General features: G+C 54.3%; 1 protein-coding gene across 1 annotated transcript in view; it reads left to right on the forward strand.

Annotated features, from left to right (window-relative positions):
• Positions 1–14,919, forward strand: part of LOC122371333 (single-minded homolog 2-like) — a 33,170-nt gene that overhangs the window by 16,104 nt on the left and 2,147 nt on the right. Inside the window, exons 2-9 of the mRNA XM_043347578.1 lie at positions 112–642; positions 6,119–6,189; positions 6,511–6,600; positions 11,833–11,944; positions 12,377–12,462; positions 12,719–12,918; positions 14,009–14,115; positions 14,420–14,567. Of these exons, the coding sequence (XP_043203513.1) occupies positions 468–642; positions 6,119–6,189; positions 6,511–6,600; positions 11,833–11,944; positions 12,377–12,462; positions 12,719–12,918; positions 14,009–14,115; positions 14,420–14,567 (989 nt within the window). The 5' untranslated portion in view covers positions 112–467. The remainder of the gene's footprint in view (positions 1–111; positions 643–6,118; positions 6,190–6,510; positions 6,601–11,832; positions 11,945–12,376; positions 12,463–12,718; positions 12,919–14,008; positions 14,116–14,419; positions 14,568–14,919) is intronic.

A 14,919-nucleotide genomic window follows, 5' to 3' on the forward strand; every position in this document is an offset into this window, starting at 1 on the left:
TGGCAGACCGTGCGTATGAATTATTCGCCTGCTCCCGAGGTCCATTGTCCAGTGTTCTGTGTTTCATCAAGGGCTCCACAATTGGAATATTAACTGTTGTGTTCATTTCAGAGGCAGCAGGCGGCGGCCGATCGTCTCAGACCTGGCCGGGGTCGGGGGCTGAGGTCGGGGGCCGTCCGGAGAGGCACCGTGACCCGCTCGGTAGCCCGGTCCGCCGCAGTTGTGTGTCACCGTCCGGCACCTCCAGATGAGCCGGTAGTGGACCCTGCCGGCCGTCAGGTGTCCTCAGCAGCAAAGAACACCAGTCAGAACCCACCGCAGACGGCAGCCAGCCGCAGCTGCTGCAGCTTCCGGACAGCGGCGTCTGCTGAGGGATCTCCTCCACACCCAGCGGAGGAGTCTGACGGACTCGGCTCACCTGCTAACGCCTCTGCTGACCGTCACAGTCCTTCACACCTGCCGGCGCAATGAAGGAGAAGAGCAAGAACGCTGCGCGCAGCCGACGCGAGAAGGAGAACTCTGAGTTTGAGCAGCTGGGCCGTCTGCTGCCGCTGAGTTCAGCCATCAGCAGCCAGCTTGACAAGGCGAGCATCATCCGGCAGACCATCAGCTACCTGAAACTGCACAACATGTACCCGAACGGTGAGTACAACCGAGAAAACCCGGGAGGGATATGTTTTGCTTACTTTACTTGGGGCTGCACAGCGCACAATTCATAGGACTGGCAGTGGAATGGAATACTCGTAATATCCATTTTCTGTCCGCTTCGCCAGCCCGTACCCTGCCGACGGCACATTTCGGACCTATGCCGTATCCCCGTGTCGGGCGGAGGGATTGGAGGTTCTCCCCAATGCTCCCCGATCCTCCCCGTTCTCCTGTGAGGCTGACCCCGCGGCTCCCGCAGCGCGCGCCACGGTCCGTCCGCGGCGCGGCGCGTGGCGCTCCAGCGGCGGCGACAAAGCGCGACAAACCAGCCCAAACAGCGGCCTTTGTGGGGCCGTCGCTAATGAGGCTCCACCGCTGCCGACATCGTCCTCCTCAATGGGAGGCGCCGACACGACGGTCCGTCGGCCCGCGTCGGCGGCGGCGGCGCAGCGCGGCTGCAATAACGAGCGCCGGTGATCCTGGCGCATTATAGACAATTACGGCACCACTCGCCCGGAGAGAGGTGAGCAATTATCGTAACAAAGGGGACGGCGGCGCGCGCGCCGTCTGTGTGCAGTGGCACTAGCGGCTGATGAGATCGGCGCGCGGCCCGACGACGACTGTTGGTCCACGGATTTGGCGGCGATCGATGGCGCGCCCAAGGAGCAGAGGCGCTCAGCGGCTGACGGTTCTTTGCTGGACGAGAGCGCCTGGTGATAGCATGATAATACGGGGCGATTCGAGAGATTATTCAGAGATTTGGCGAGAGATCCGGGATAAATGAAGAATGGTAAGTGGCATGGTGGCTGTCGATCTGATATGCGTTACTCTGAGAGGATATGCTGGTGCTGAGTGTTCACACATAACGTGGCATGCGCAACATAATGTTTCCTTACTTACGGTAGGAGCAGTGACACCAAATGTATATTTAACGATGCAAAATTATGGAAGGAATTAAAACGTCCATAGGGATGCTTTTGGACCTTTCATTTTGTTCAAACGACAGGAGGCGCTTGCAATTCAAACATTCAAAGGTGTCGAATTCGCCGCCGTATTACCGAACAGTCTGTACTCTCTGGCTATCCCGAGTCTCCTCTCCCGTAGTTTGCTGTCCCTGTCACGAGCTACTGTTCCATCTCACTCAGCGCCACCAGCCGTCCCCGCAGCGGGCGTCTCAGATGCGCCATGATAGTCACTGCGGCCCGCACGGCGCGCCTCCCCTGCTCGTGCCGGCTTTGTCCGCTGCCCGCCCGCGCCGTGGTCTCCGGTCACCATGGGGGCGGCGGCCAGGGACTCTTTGTGTCGCACCCGGCGCCTTCTCTGCTGTGTGGTATCGTCTGTCAGCTGCCGCTGGTTGTCGGTGTCAGGGGACGCTGCTCCCCACCAGCCCGCATCTCCCGGGTCACAACGCCGGACCCACCAGCGGAGACAGAGAAGATTGGGTGCTACTTGCGCGGCTGGCCAAACTTCTACCACATCACTCACAGCAGGCGTCCTTTGCAGCTGGTATCGGCACACGTTCAATATTACCAAGCGCTGAAGTATTGAAGCATTTCTTTATACTTCCCGTTTTGGTAGGCGTGGAACACAATCTATTCCTACGCGGTATGTGTACCTCTTGCTATTCAATTGCTGAAATTACTTTCCCATTGTTTTGCTTTCGATTTATTCCCACTCTCATGCTTCGTGATTTCCTAGGCCATAAACATCCCTATAACTAGACACAAATCATTGAATTGGCCTAGAAAATAATGACCTACAATACAATTTCACCAATACAGTGCTGAAACCGCCGTGCACACGCATTGATAAACGCGGACGTGTTGATCCTCATTACGGGGACCGCTCACAGAGTCTGGCAGCGCCCCTCTCCCCACTCTCATTCCCTCCACTCTGCCGACTGTTGTTCCAGCGGCCAGGTCACGTGCCGCGTCAGCCCTGCGTTCCTCCCTCTGCCGGCTCTATTGACACGGACAGGGCCAGCTCTGAGCTGGAGCGCTCTCGGCTCGGTGCGCTCTGTTTTACTGTGGTGACGGGGAGACCGTCCGGCGCCCGCAGAGGCTACCCTGAGGGGCCCGGGCTCTGCTCAGCCCCGGGCGCCGCGCGCCGAGTCCGAGGGCTGTTGATACAGGTGGCTGCCGATCGGAGGTGGCCAAATACCGGCCGATCCCACCTCTGTCCTACACCAACAAACAGCGGCGACCGGCCGCCGCGGCGACCACGCGCCGCGCGTTGTGCGCCGGCACGGCACGAGCCGGCAGAGCGGGGCGGACTCCGCCCGGAGAGAGGAGCGGTCACAATGGCGGACGGCGGCGACAGGACAAACAAACAGCGCGCCGGCCGGCCATCGGCAAACACGGCGCGCCGGCGGCCGCCGCCGCAGCCACTGCCCGCTCGCTTTGGCGACGCAGGCTTCCAACTAGAGATGTCAATCGGATACCAACTTTTTGGTATACCGATACCAAACCGATACCAACTCGGTATTTGGTATTTCAATCCTAATGTGTTTGGTATTTTGTTGGTATCATGAACCCTCGCTAATGTTTAAGAGGCTAAGAAATCGGTAAAAAGTTGGTATTTTCCTCATGTTCCCAAGTTGGTTTGGTTTCGGTATTTCTCCACGGTTTTGGTTGGTATTTGGTTTGGTATCGGTATTCCGATTTTCCGTAATTGACATCGCTACTTCCAACCCACCTGATGAAGGCGAAATGACCCAGCGCCCGTTGCGGTCCGCGGCTCCGCTAAGCGGACGAGGTCTTTACTCTTGAGTCAGTTTCTTCATTTTTGCTAATATATGTGAAGCTCAGCCAATAATTGCCGTCACATTTGTAACCGGTGTTTTGGCTAAATTTACGATGTAATGCGAAATAATTGAATGTTTTCCATTAGAAAAGTTTTAGAAATTGCGCATATCTTGAGAATGCATTAAGCAATAAGCATATCTGGTAGGTAAATTAAATGTGCTTATGTGACCGTCTCAATTTAAAAAAATGCTGTCCGCATTCACAAACATTCCACGAGCAAATTGATGGATATCAATGTTACAAGCATAATTTGAATGGTAGGCGGAATCATGTTATAGTAAAATGAATGGTTCGGTAAGCCACAGTTCGTGCCTGACCCGCTGACACACGTCACTGGTTAAACGAGTGACGCACTCACTCTCCACCGTCAGCTGATCGATGCCATCAGCTGATTGCCGGGCCGCCGAGGTGTCGGCCGGCCGCCGCGCCGACACCCTCCGCTGTTTGCACGGCTATAAAGTCAACAGAGACTCATTTGTAAACCACATCCCGGCGCGGAACGGGCGGCCAATGCGGCACGGAACGGGCGGCGTTCGCAGCGCGGCAGGGTGTCGGAGGCACAGAGCGCGGCGGTGACCCAACACTGGCCCGGAGTCACGGCTGTTTGGTGGCATGTAAATGGTCCCACGGCGCCGCCACTTCAATGGGTCACGGACGGGAGGGGAAAAGTCGTGAGCGGCGGCGGTGGTCGGGCTGGCCGGAGGTGCGGACAGGACTGGGTGGCACTCTATTGTTACTGTGGTACAGCGTTCCGGGCAGGCCGGATGGAGAGGGATTGGACAGACAGTGAAGCGGGGCGGGGCGATGCCGCTACACTGTGATATCTCAGTCGCTAGATGGCACCAGCGGTGAGCGCCTGCAATGATGCTGTGCCGCGGTACTGTCTGCGCGGGGCTACGGAACTTGGAATGGTAATCTACCGTTCAAAGAATCAAAGAAAACAATAGATCGAGGAGTGAGGGTCGACAGCGTTAGTGTTTGCAACGGCCTGTGGATTTCTTATTTGACGGTATGCTTGGCATTACTGTTGGCGGGCCTTAACTCAATATACCCTGGGCGGGCCTGCCAAAGCTGAATCAAATGTTGCCCAATGGATAGGTAAGATTGCAGATGGTTCAAAGAATAGGACTGAACAAACAAACAAAAAATTGTAGCTGGTAGCTTACTTGTATTGTCCAAAATGAATATTTTCCTTTATTCTGTGACAGTGTGATGATACTTTATATTAGTTTCTCTCCGACAACGAGCACGCATTGTTCGTGTTGCGATCAGCGCTGCTCCTTTGGCTCCGCTCGGCCGCCGGCGCCGCCTGTTGCTGTCTGTAATCGGGTGCCGCTCCGCGTCTCGGACAGACTGAACCAACAAGGCGCCGACAGCTCCCCAAACACCGATGATCGATACAGCTTCCACCCCACCCCCACCTCGCTACTCCTGCGCCGCCGCCGCCGCCTTTTTTTTTGCCGCCATTCTTGACCTGCTTGGTCCGCTGTTTCCGCCGGCGGCACTGGGGCCGTGCTCTGAAACGGGCCCTTGCTGGAAGAAAGAGCACCGACAGCCGCGCGCTGTTACTGTGACCAAGTCTTCATTGATGACACTGGCACGGACTCAAGGTACACGAGCGCACGCTCCTTTTTACCACGCGTCAATTCTGTCCCACGGACCGGTGCGCCGACTCCAGTCCATCGACAGAGGCGCTGAACTGTGTCCATACCACGGTCCTCTTACAGACTGTGAACTGTGAGACGGGGAGCGGTGAGGGGAGGGGCGGCGGGCTCTTGAAGGTGGCGTCGCGGTTATTTAGCACGGGAGGCACGGCCCATTGGCGACCGACAAAGGGGTTCGTGTCACCAGGTGTCACGGGGAGGGGACCGGGGAGGGTGTGGGGGAGGGGGCGTCTGACGGGTGCTGCAGGGAACGGGGATGGGGTCACATGGAAATATAATGCGTGAACCGTCACACGTGCCCGAGTGACATAGGATTCTCAGTTGTGGGGCTTTTGAATAGCATGATGAAAATGAACTGATGTTTGTCAGTTTGTGACTTTACTTCAGCATCGGCTAGTTCAATCCGGGATACCCTTACATTATGAATTTCTTCATAAAACTTATCAAGAGTTTTCTTTCCACCGCCACGTGTTCAATTTACAGACACTTCTAACTTCTTTCTCATCCATGGGGCTTTGATGCAGGCATTCATAAAGCTCCGCACTAGATGCCGCTCACTATACGAGTATAACACAGAGCCACAGTGACCACTCTGACCGGCATGGTGACCCGGTTGCCGGCGGCGCTGCCAGCCTGCCAACTGCTTCCGTCTCCGAGCACCGCGGTGTCGAGTTCCGTTCCCACCATTCTCCCTGACAAATCCGGCACGCAGCTACCCCCGTGAGACGGTGAGAGAGAGGTTCAGTTTCATCTGGGGCAACCCAGCCGCCACCGACAGGCCGCCAACTTGCTCCCATTCACAATAATTATGCGAGCTTGTTACCGTTCACTACAATGCTACAGTGTCAGGCGCTTCTATTATGCCTTTTTGGGTTTTGTTTTTCATAATCATTTTTCGACCGAATGCTGGTGACATCTTCCACCTAATGCACTCAATGTCTCCAGACACGTTTGTGTCGTACGTGGCGCTGGCCGTGTACCTAACTGTCTGCTCTCTGCCGCCAGGTCTGGGTATCGCCTGGGGCTCGCACGAGTCTGAGAGTCGCATCAAAGAACTCGGCTCACTTCTCCTACAGGCAAGTGAATGAAGCGCACTGTTTCAATGTGTGAAAAACGATATATGCAAATCGTTATGATATTTGCACATAAATATAGGTACCTACCAACTGCTATCGTCGGGTGTTTATGATGAACTATGTATAGCTAATAGCATTCATACCAGCTTCATTACAATAATTACATTTAATCCCACTAACTTTATGTGGAAAAGGGCGTGTTTGTCGCAGCACTATTGCGCCAATCCTATAAGTTTGCACAGGCATCCTCCGACTCACCGAGCCGTGCTCACTGCTCCCTCGCGACTGACGGCGCTCCGCTGGGTCACGGTGATGTTGCAGACTCTGGAGGGGTTCATCTTTATCGTGGCCTCGGACGGCAAGGTCATCTACATCTCCGAGACGGCCTCCGTGCACCTGGGATTGTCGCAGGTCAGTTAGTGGTCATCGACCGCTTCAGTGCGTGACTGAGCGCATTTGTTCTCAGCAATGCATATTTTTCGTCTTTCAGCAAGCAATGCTTGATAATTATTGAATGAAGGTGCTACTCACAGGCCAGTACCCACCTTTCGCGATATCTAATAATTGTGAACTCCATTAGTTTTCGGGGGGTTTACACAAATTTTGTGGGATGTACAGGTCTCGCGGGTTTTAGCGGTAGGTTTTGCACCTAGAAAATTTGGTGTACTTCAGGCTATATCTTCGTCGTTTTAAGGTTTTAACCCGCGCACCGACGGGGGTCTGCGCCAACTTTGCACCGACGGGGGGGGGGGGGCGGATGACCGCCCCCCCCCCTGAGATCTCGAGAACGAAGCAAGATAGCGACAAGCGGTAAACGGCATCGGATACGCACGGCCAAGATCTACAATTTTTACTAAGGTCATTTTCAGGTCAGGTCAAAGATGACGTCACAGGGGTCGAAAAAGTCAAAATGGCGGCGCTAGATATGGAGAGAGTTTTTCTCGAATAACTTTCGAATTAGTCAAGATAGGAACAAACTAAGGGCATCATCGTGATCCTCTCGTCAATCCGCATCGAATGATATATATGTTGACCTCGAAAGGTCAAGGTCAAAGGTTGACCTCAGGTCACGTGACCTCGAGGTCATCATGTATATCATTCGATGCGTCTTGACGAGCTGAACACAATGAGACCATCCACGCGTCTGTATCTTGTTCCTGTACGGAGTTATTGGCCAAAAACCTTTGGTGACCTTTGATGACGTCACATGACCTCACAGCTGCCCAACAGCAAAACAGACCTCGAGGTAGTGAAGGTTGATCGTGTATGAAGCCATGTAAAGTATATGGGGCCATTCCGACCCGTTTTAGTGGTAAAAACAGGGAGTTGATTTTTCCCCCATTGACTTATAATGGGGAGGTCGCGAAATTGACCTGACCTTAGGTCACCGATATCAAAATTCCGAGATATACAAATTGTAGCTACTAATGACCTAATAATATCCTGCGACTTTCAAAGGCCTCCGACATCTACTGTAGCTGTGGCACGGTGACAAAGTTGCAAAAAAGTGACTTGAGGTTGGGTCATTCAAAGTGACCTGGTGACCTGACCTTTAAAGGTAGGAAGTTCAAACTTGCACACCATGTGTAAAATTGATGAGGTTATAGTCATACCAAATTTCGCGGCGCTACGCGCCGCGGTTTTCCCGCTATTTGCGAAAAACCTCAGGGGGGGCGGATATCCGCCCCCCCCGTCGGTGCGCGGGTTAAGTGTTTAACCCTATTAGTGGCGGGGGGGGGTTGTTTTCATCCACCCCTCAGGTTTTTCAGGAATATCTCCGAAACCACTGAAGCTACGATGCTGAAATTTTCTGACTTTTCCTTAAACTAAATTGGGCACATTCCCTGAAAATTTCAAGTTCATAACTTTACCAGGGGCGGCTCCAGAGCACTAGGAATTGGGGGGTCCTGTTCGTGAAGCGAGTCATTTGGGGAAGATCACGATGCTGATGTATTATAACTGTATGCACCAGTTTTACGAACAGTGAATGAAAGGTATCATGTGATGACATATACAAAGTTATTGTGCATCCTCTTTTGACACGTTTTTGGTATAATAGGCGGATCCAGGCGTCCAAAAAGGGGGGTTATGTTTTACCTCACAACATAGGTGCCCTGACACCGCCTATGCATGACCAATACAATTGTAGTCGTTCTCTCATAAGAAAATTGTAACATAACAAGACCATTACCACCCTTTTTAGAAACAGTACCAACAAAAACCTTATTTAGGTACTATATTTTTTGTGTACCCCCAATCTCAATGATCTGTATCCGCCTATGATTTTTGAAAATGCATATTTTTAGGATCCATGTGAATTCCTGGTTCATTCTCTATTGATCGGCAAAAGTTGCGTTAAGATTGGTTCAGAAACCTGGCCGTGATAAACAGTCTAAAATGTATCTGCAATTTGCCCGTTTTTACCCCCTCTACCCCCTATTGACATTTTTTAATTTTTATTTTTTAGAAATGTTGATCACGTTGAGCGAAATCGAATGCCGTTTGAATTTTGAAAATCGGCCCGTTAGATCTCGAGATATGAAGGGGGGGGGGTCGTAAACAGCCCCCCCCCTGCCACTAATAGGTGTAGCCAGGAGCCTGCCACTAATAGGGTTAAGATGCGATCGACTTGTTGGTTCACAAGCCGGCCATGATCGTGTGAAATGGCTTCGTCGTAGAGCGATTAGTTTCTGAGATATAACCGAAAATGTAAAAGTGCAAAACCTACCGCTTAATCTCGCTAGAGCCGTACTTACATACTGCCCGTTCCTTTCTTGGCATTCCTTGAGGACGGCAGTTGGTCCCCTAAAGGCCGGTCCGGAAGAACGCTGACAGCGGTGACTCCAGTTATCGGGGACTCCGGACTCGGGCCCTCGCCCGGTCGGTGTCGATTGGCGGACCCATTCAGAGCCGATGGCTCATCAGTCACAGGATTAGCCGGGGTTCGACCGGCTGCCGACGGGCGGCGATAGTCCCAGACGGGTCAGTCCTGCCCGTTTCTACCTGTGTCAGAGAGGGACTGGGGTCGGAGCGCCGCGCCCTCATGTTGTCGCGCTGGTAGCGGGCACGCGCCCTGCCCCGGTCGGACCTGGGCCGATCGGTGGGCTGTTTGTCGCCGGTCCGGGCGGCCACTGTTTGCCAGTGGTCGGCTCGGGTTACCGGCGGCTCCCGGCCGTTTACCGGGACACAGTGGGGCGCCGGCGGCCTCCCAGACGGCGTGTCGCCGGCGCCCCTCCCCTCCCTCCCCGGCGCCCCGCCCGGGTCCGGGGTGGAGGCTGAGTTTCCGGCGGCACACCGGCACCGGCGGGCGCTGGAGCGGCGCGGCCGCCCGCTGCACCAACACCGCCAGACGCCGGCGTCGATTTATGACGAAACAGACGACTGAGCGCCGCCGGCACCGGCCGCGCAGTTCTGAAATATGGCCGGCATTTGTCGAGTTCCTCTCTGCGCGGCGGCACTTTCATTCGTGCGGCGCCGGAGGGCTCCCCCGCCATCGGCAAAAAACTGAATCTGCACTGGGGATTATACGCGGCCCTGCAGAGAGCAGGGAACGACGTCACGTCACCAACAGGGCACAAGATGGCCGCCGTCGTCAGCCTGGTCAGCTGCTGCGGCCTTCGGAAACACGCCGACGTCACAGCTCTCTCTTTGTTGCGTGTCCAGCCTTGGTTTCTACATAGAAGGTCAATTCAATGAATCATTCTAAGGTATAAGAGGGTCCCTGAGCTACGTAAGAGGCCAGCAGAATTTCCTGGATCTGGCTTTCCTGTTATATATAATGACTATCCTTACTGTCATTATGTAGCATAAGATGGCTACCTCGCGGTTTATATCCCCCATTCCCCCAATATCGGTACATTTTCCCACGGCCGGTGTCTCAGCTCCATTTGGTCCGGTGCGTCCGGCGCAGGTCGGCCGCTCGTGCCGCCGCGCCGCGCTAATGACGCCATGGCGCCGACGGCCGACTGATGACGCCTATCTGCCCTGATGACGCCGTCGCTCCGTGCCCGCCAATGCTCCGGCCGGCTTAGCGGCGCCGAGAATGCGAGCGGCCGCGCTGACCGCCTCGCCGGCCTCCATCTATCAGGCTCGGCGCGTAAAAACCGGCCCGGGGCGGGCGCGACACGGTGCCGGCCGCTCCCCTCTCGGCGCCGGCGACCCCCTGCGTCGGTGCCGATTATCGCCGGCACCCGGCGCCGCGGCGATTCGGTGTACCGATTAAAAGGTGTCGGAAAAAGGCTGAATGAAGGCGCGTTCACACCACGCCGGGAGGCCGTAAATACAATTGTGGCTGGCTCGGTGCCGGCCGTACAATGGAGCCATTACATGTCGATTTGTCAGCGATTTGGCGCAGAGGTGGCCAACAACAGATGCACGGCGATGGGTGGCTGGTCGCTGAACTATCTCTGGTGGATCAGTGCTCGCTGGAGCTGCTAGCTAGCGCGAATGCTACTAAAAGTATGCCTGTCATAGTACATAATTATCCGCAGGAAATGTTTTTATAGCTGAATGAAGGCGATGCTTGCATTCATTTCATGAGGGGGCATAGGATGAAGCAGACTGTAGAGCATATTTCTGGAGCTATGCATTTCAATTTACAAATGAAAAACAGGCTTCACAAGTTCGTCCATTTGATTTTCATAAACAAACACACTCGGTAAAGTCCCGGCAGGATTTCTCCCTAATGCTGACGCCGTTTGTGATGATGGGGCTGCTAAGCGAAGGGATACCGGATCTGAGTTCCGCAGACAGACAGACAGACAGACAGACAGACAGACAGACAGACAGGCAGACACAGTCGAGCTGTGAGGAGCGGTCCATTGAGCGCACGAAACGGTCGATAGATTGGGAGACTGATGGCACCGGCCGCCGCCGGGCGCCCGCTCCCAGAGGGGGCCGAACCGCCGACTCGGCACGGGGCTCGAGTGGCCGACCTCCCCGTGCCGTCGACAGACGACAGTGATGAGACGGCACCACTGGAGCGGCCCTGTGTGGGTACGCGTGGGTGCTGCCTGCTGTGTGCTCATTGGTGCTCTGTTTGTGGGTGCTCGATGCATGAGTGACCCCACGACAACGCGCTCGGATGTGTGTGTTGTTCAGTGACCTGAGCTGAATCCACATGCATAAGGAAAATAATCGCTTTGAGGACAACCAACTCGAATGTATGGCATCCCCATTTTCCTCTCGACCGATGAGGTTCAAATGGAGAGGACGCTAATTTCCAGAAGAGATGATGAGTGCCTTAGAGACGGGCTGCGGCCCCTCGCCAAAAGCTCTCGGAGCCCACTTCAGAGTCGATCAAACGAACCACCTCAGACTTTCTGGAGTGGTTCGATCTTTCCGACGGGTACCTTTATGCTTTATTCGACAGGTGAAGCGTCTTTCAGGAGGCGGCAGGTAGCGAGGCGATCGCGGCTTTGCTGAGAAATTATGTTTTGTATGGATAAGTGTTCTTGAAAACGTATGTTCATTGTTGCCGCAACGCTCTTGTGATAGTTAGCGTCGGATAATACACGACTGTTTAATTACACCCAATAATGCATCGTTCAATTTCCAATTGATAGTAAACCATTCGCCTCAGCATTGTTTTTTTCAATTTCCTCGACATTTTCATCACATTGTACGGATCCTTTACGTCCACAGGTGGAGCTGACTGGTAACGTCATATACGAGTACATCCACCCGGACGACCACGGCGAGATGGCGGCCGTGCTGGGAATGCAGCCGCAGTGCGTCCCCGTGGGACAGGAGACAGGTCAGTGGGACAGGGGCGGGAACAGGTCGGTGGGACAGGAGCTGGGCACAGGTCAGTGGGACAGGAGACAGGTCAGTGGAGCGGGAACAGGTCGGTGGGACAGACAGGAACCGGGAATAGGTCTTTGGGACAGTGGGACAGGAGCCGGGAATAGGTCGTTGGAACAGTGGGACAGGAAGTGGGCACAGATCAGTGGGAGAGGAGACAGGTTAGTGGGACAGGAGCGGGAACAGGTCGGTGGGACAGGCGCCGGGCACAAGCAGTAAGGCAGACAACCACTCGCCAGTGGGCACCAGTCAGTTGTGTGTAACCTACAAACATCATGGCGCATATCGGCTCGTAATAAATCTTATCTGTCGATTCCCTAACATTTTTACCCTCAGATTTACTGAGTTTGATATCCGAGTTGATCCAGTTTTGTGTGCCTTTCAGACTTCGAGCTGGAACGCAATTTCATTGTACGAATGAAGTGCGTGCTGGCAAAGCGGAACGCCGGTCTCACCACGTCGGGATACAAGGTAAGGCTTGAATGTGCACTGTGCAGCGTGCATGATACCTATGCTATTATGCATATGTCCAGCGCTATCGGTTAACCTAGCAAATTAACGCCGTAAAAATGTTCAATACAAATGAATTTCACGGCGTTTCCCCTGAACTTACCGCCCAGCCCTGACCCGACTAACCTACCCCTCCATAACCTGACTGACTAGATTGACCTGTCCCGACTAGCCTGACCTGCCCTGACCCGACTGCCCTGCCCTGCCGTCTCCCCAGGCGATTCACTGCAGCGGCTACGCCAAGGTGAAGCTGATGAGTCTGGACAGCGCGCCATATGGCAGCTGCTACCAGATCTACGGTCTGGTGGCGGTGGGCCACTCGCTGCCCTCCTCGGCCATCACCGAGATCAAAATGTACAGCAACACGTTCATGTTCCGCGCCAGCCTCGACATGAAGCTCATCTTCCTGGACGCCAGGTGAGGGCGAGCGCCAGTGGCGTCGAGATGATGTGTAATAAATAATTATTTGATCGTGCTTGGTTTTGACAGCTGATGTCATACCTTTTTTATTTATCGAAATAGTTTTGTTTGAAATGTTTCCTTTTAAATCGTTTTGAACAAAATGAATTAGTGTACCCTGAATGATTCATGCATTCGTGTTTTTGATGCCAATGGACAAACTGTTGTCGTCGAAGTGTCTTTACTCGTACTTGAGGTTTGAAAAACTTAGCTATTTTTAATGTCATTGTTTTCACGAAGATTACCGTCTGACGTATGTGCCGGCGCTCTGTTTGAAATGTTCCGGTGGTTAGTCCGGAGTGGGTCAGTAGAGGTTTATCCTACATCGACGTGCTGTCAGCCGTCTGTATTCCTCCCCGCCACTCCGTTTATGGTCGGTCCAGTGCCGAGTGTTTGCTGGACGGCTAATTGTGTTGTCCGCCGCCGGAGGGCCGTTCGGAGGTGTTTGGCAGCGGGGGTACCGCCGACCGGCCACTCGGAGCACGGTTGGTCGTTCTCTGAGCACGCCCAGCCGTTCTCTGAGCACGCCGAGCACGCCTGTTGTGCGCCACTCGGCCAGCTATCATCAGCCGGCCCGGGGGCAGCCACTTGTGGCCCGTATCGCCATCACAATAACAGTGATTACACGGATTGCGTGCCGCCGCCGGCCGGCCCCTCGCAGCTCCGTTTGATTCAAAGCAAACAGTTTTCCCACGGTGGTCAGCCGCGGTGGGCAATTATAGCGGGGCGGCGTGTCAGCAGCCGGCGCTGATTAATTCCTCGGCCGGGGTGTGGGCGCTGAGCCGACTGCTGACGCTGACTGTTGACCGCGGGGACCGGCTGCACGGCTCGCCGACCGCCGCAATGGGCCGGCGAGGCACGGCACAACACCCGCCGGCGGGTCATGGGAAGGTCAGGGCCGGCCCGCCCACCGCCGCTGAGCAGGACCGACCACCGATAGTGTCGGATGGGATATCCGTGAACGGAACAGGTCCATTGCCAACTAACTTAAATCGCTCGAAGAATGTGTCTACCTATTCGTCCTGACGCCATTCCGGATTGATTTCAGAGTGCTGGCGCTCACGGGGTATGAACCGCAGGATCTCATTGAGAAGACAATCTACCACTATATCCACGCGCACGATGTCCACAACATGCAGCATGCACACAGAACATGTGAGTTGTGATGAGCCTGGAGACAGTCAGCTATAAACGGAATGGGTTGACTCAATTTACACCCCTGCCAGCTGACTGCAGGACGCAGGTTCTTGTCGAGAACCGTCATGCAGGCATTTATTTGACATGGATCGTTTATCGGCGGCATGTGACTCATGATATTTCCGTTTTTCATATGATTTATGGTGTGCCTCGATATAGACATTTCGTGACTTTGAACTGATCAAAGTTTCTGCGCAGTTCGTCATATTTACGAGTATATAGCCATGTTCAGTTTCACATCATGTTTCCGTTTCGTTTCCAGTGTTATTCAAGGGCCAGGTGACGACCAAGTACTACCGGTTTCTGACCAAGGATGGCGGCTGGATCTGGCTCCAGAGCTACATCACCATCGTCCACAACAGCCGCTCCTCGCGGCCGCACTGCATCGTCAGCGTCAACTACGTGCTCAGGTCAGTTATCGGTTCAGGTCGGACCTCTGCTGAGGCTGGGCTCCGACTCAGGTCAGTCCTAGGATCAGGTCAGTGGTCGTCTCCTGAGGTCGGTCCGATGGTCAGGTTAGTTGGTGCTCAAGTGCTCAGGTCAGTTGACCTGGCTCAGGTCAATCCAGGTCCACCGTCGGCTGTCAATGTGGTGCTGAATCGAAGCGTCAAAACAACTGTTGGCTGACGCCGGCTGACGTGGTGTGTAGTATACGTATGTAGTTAGTGTCCCGAATGTGCTGTGGCCGATGATTTTGAAGCTGTATATCAGTCGGGTGAATTACGGAGCACATCATGACGTTTTGGATGACAGTTTGACGTT

Source organism: Amphibalanus amphitrite, unplaced genomic scaffold (assembly GCF_019059575.1).
Source record: "Amphibalanus amphitrite isolate SeventyFive unplaced genomic scaffold, NRLGWU_Aamphi_draft 001232F_arrow, whole genome shotgun sequence".
Classification (NCBI taxonomy): Eukaryota; Metazoa; Arthropoda; class Thecostraca; order Balanomorpha; family Balanidae; genus Amphibalanus; species Amphibalanus amphitrite.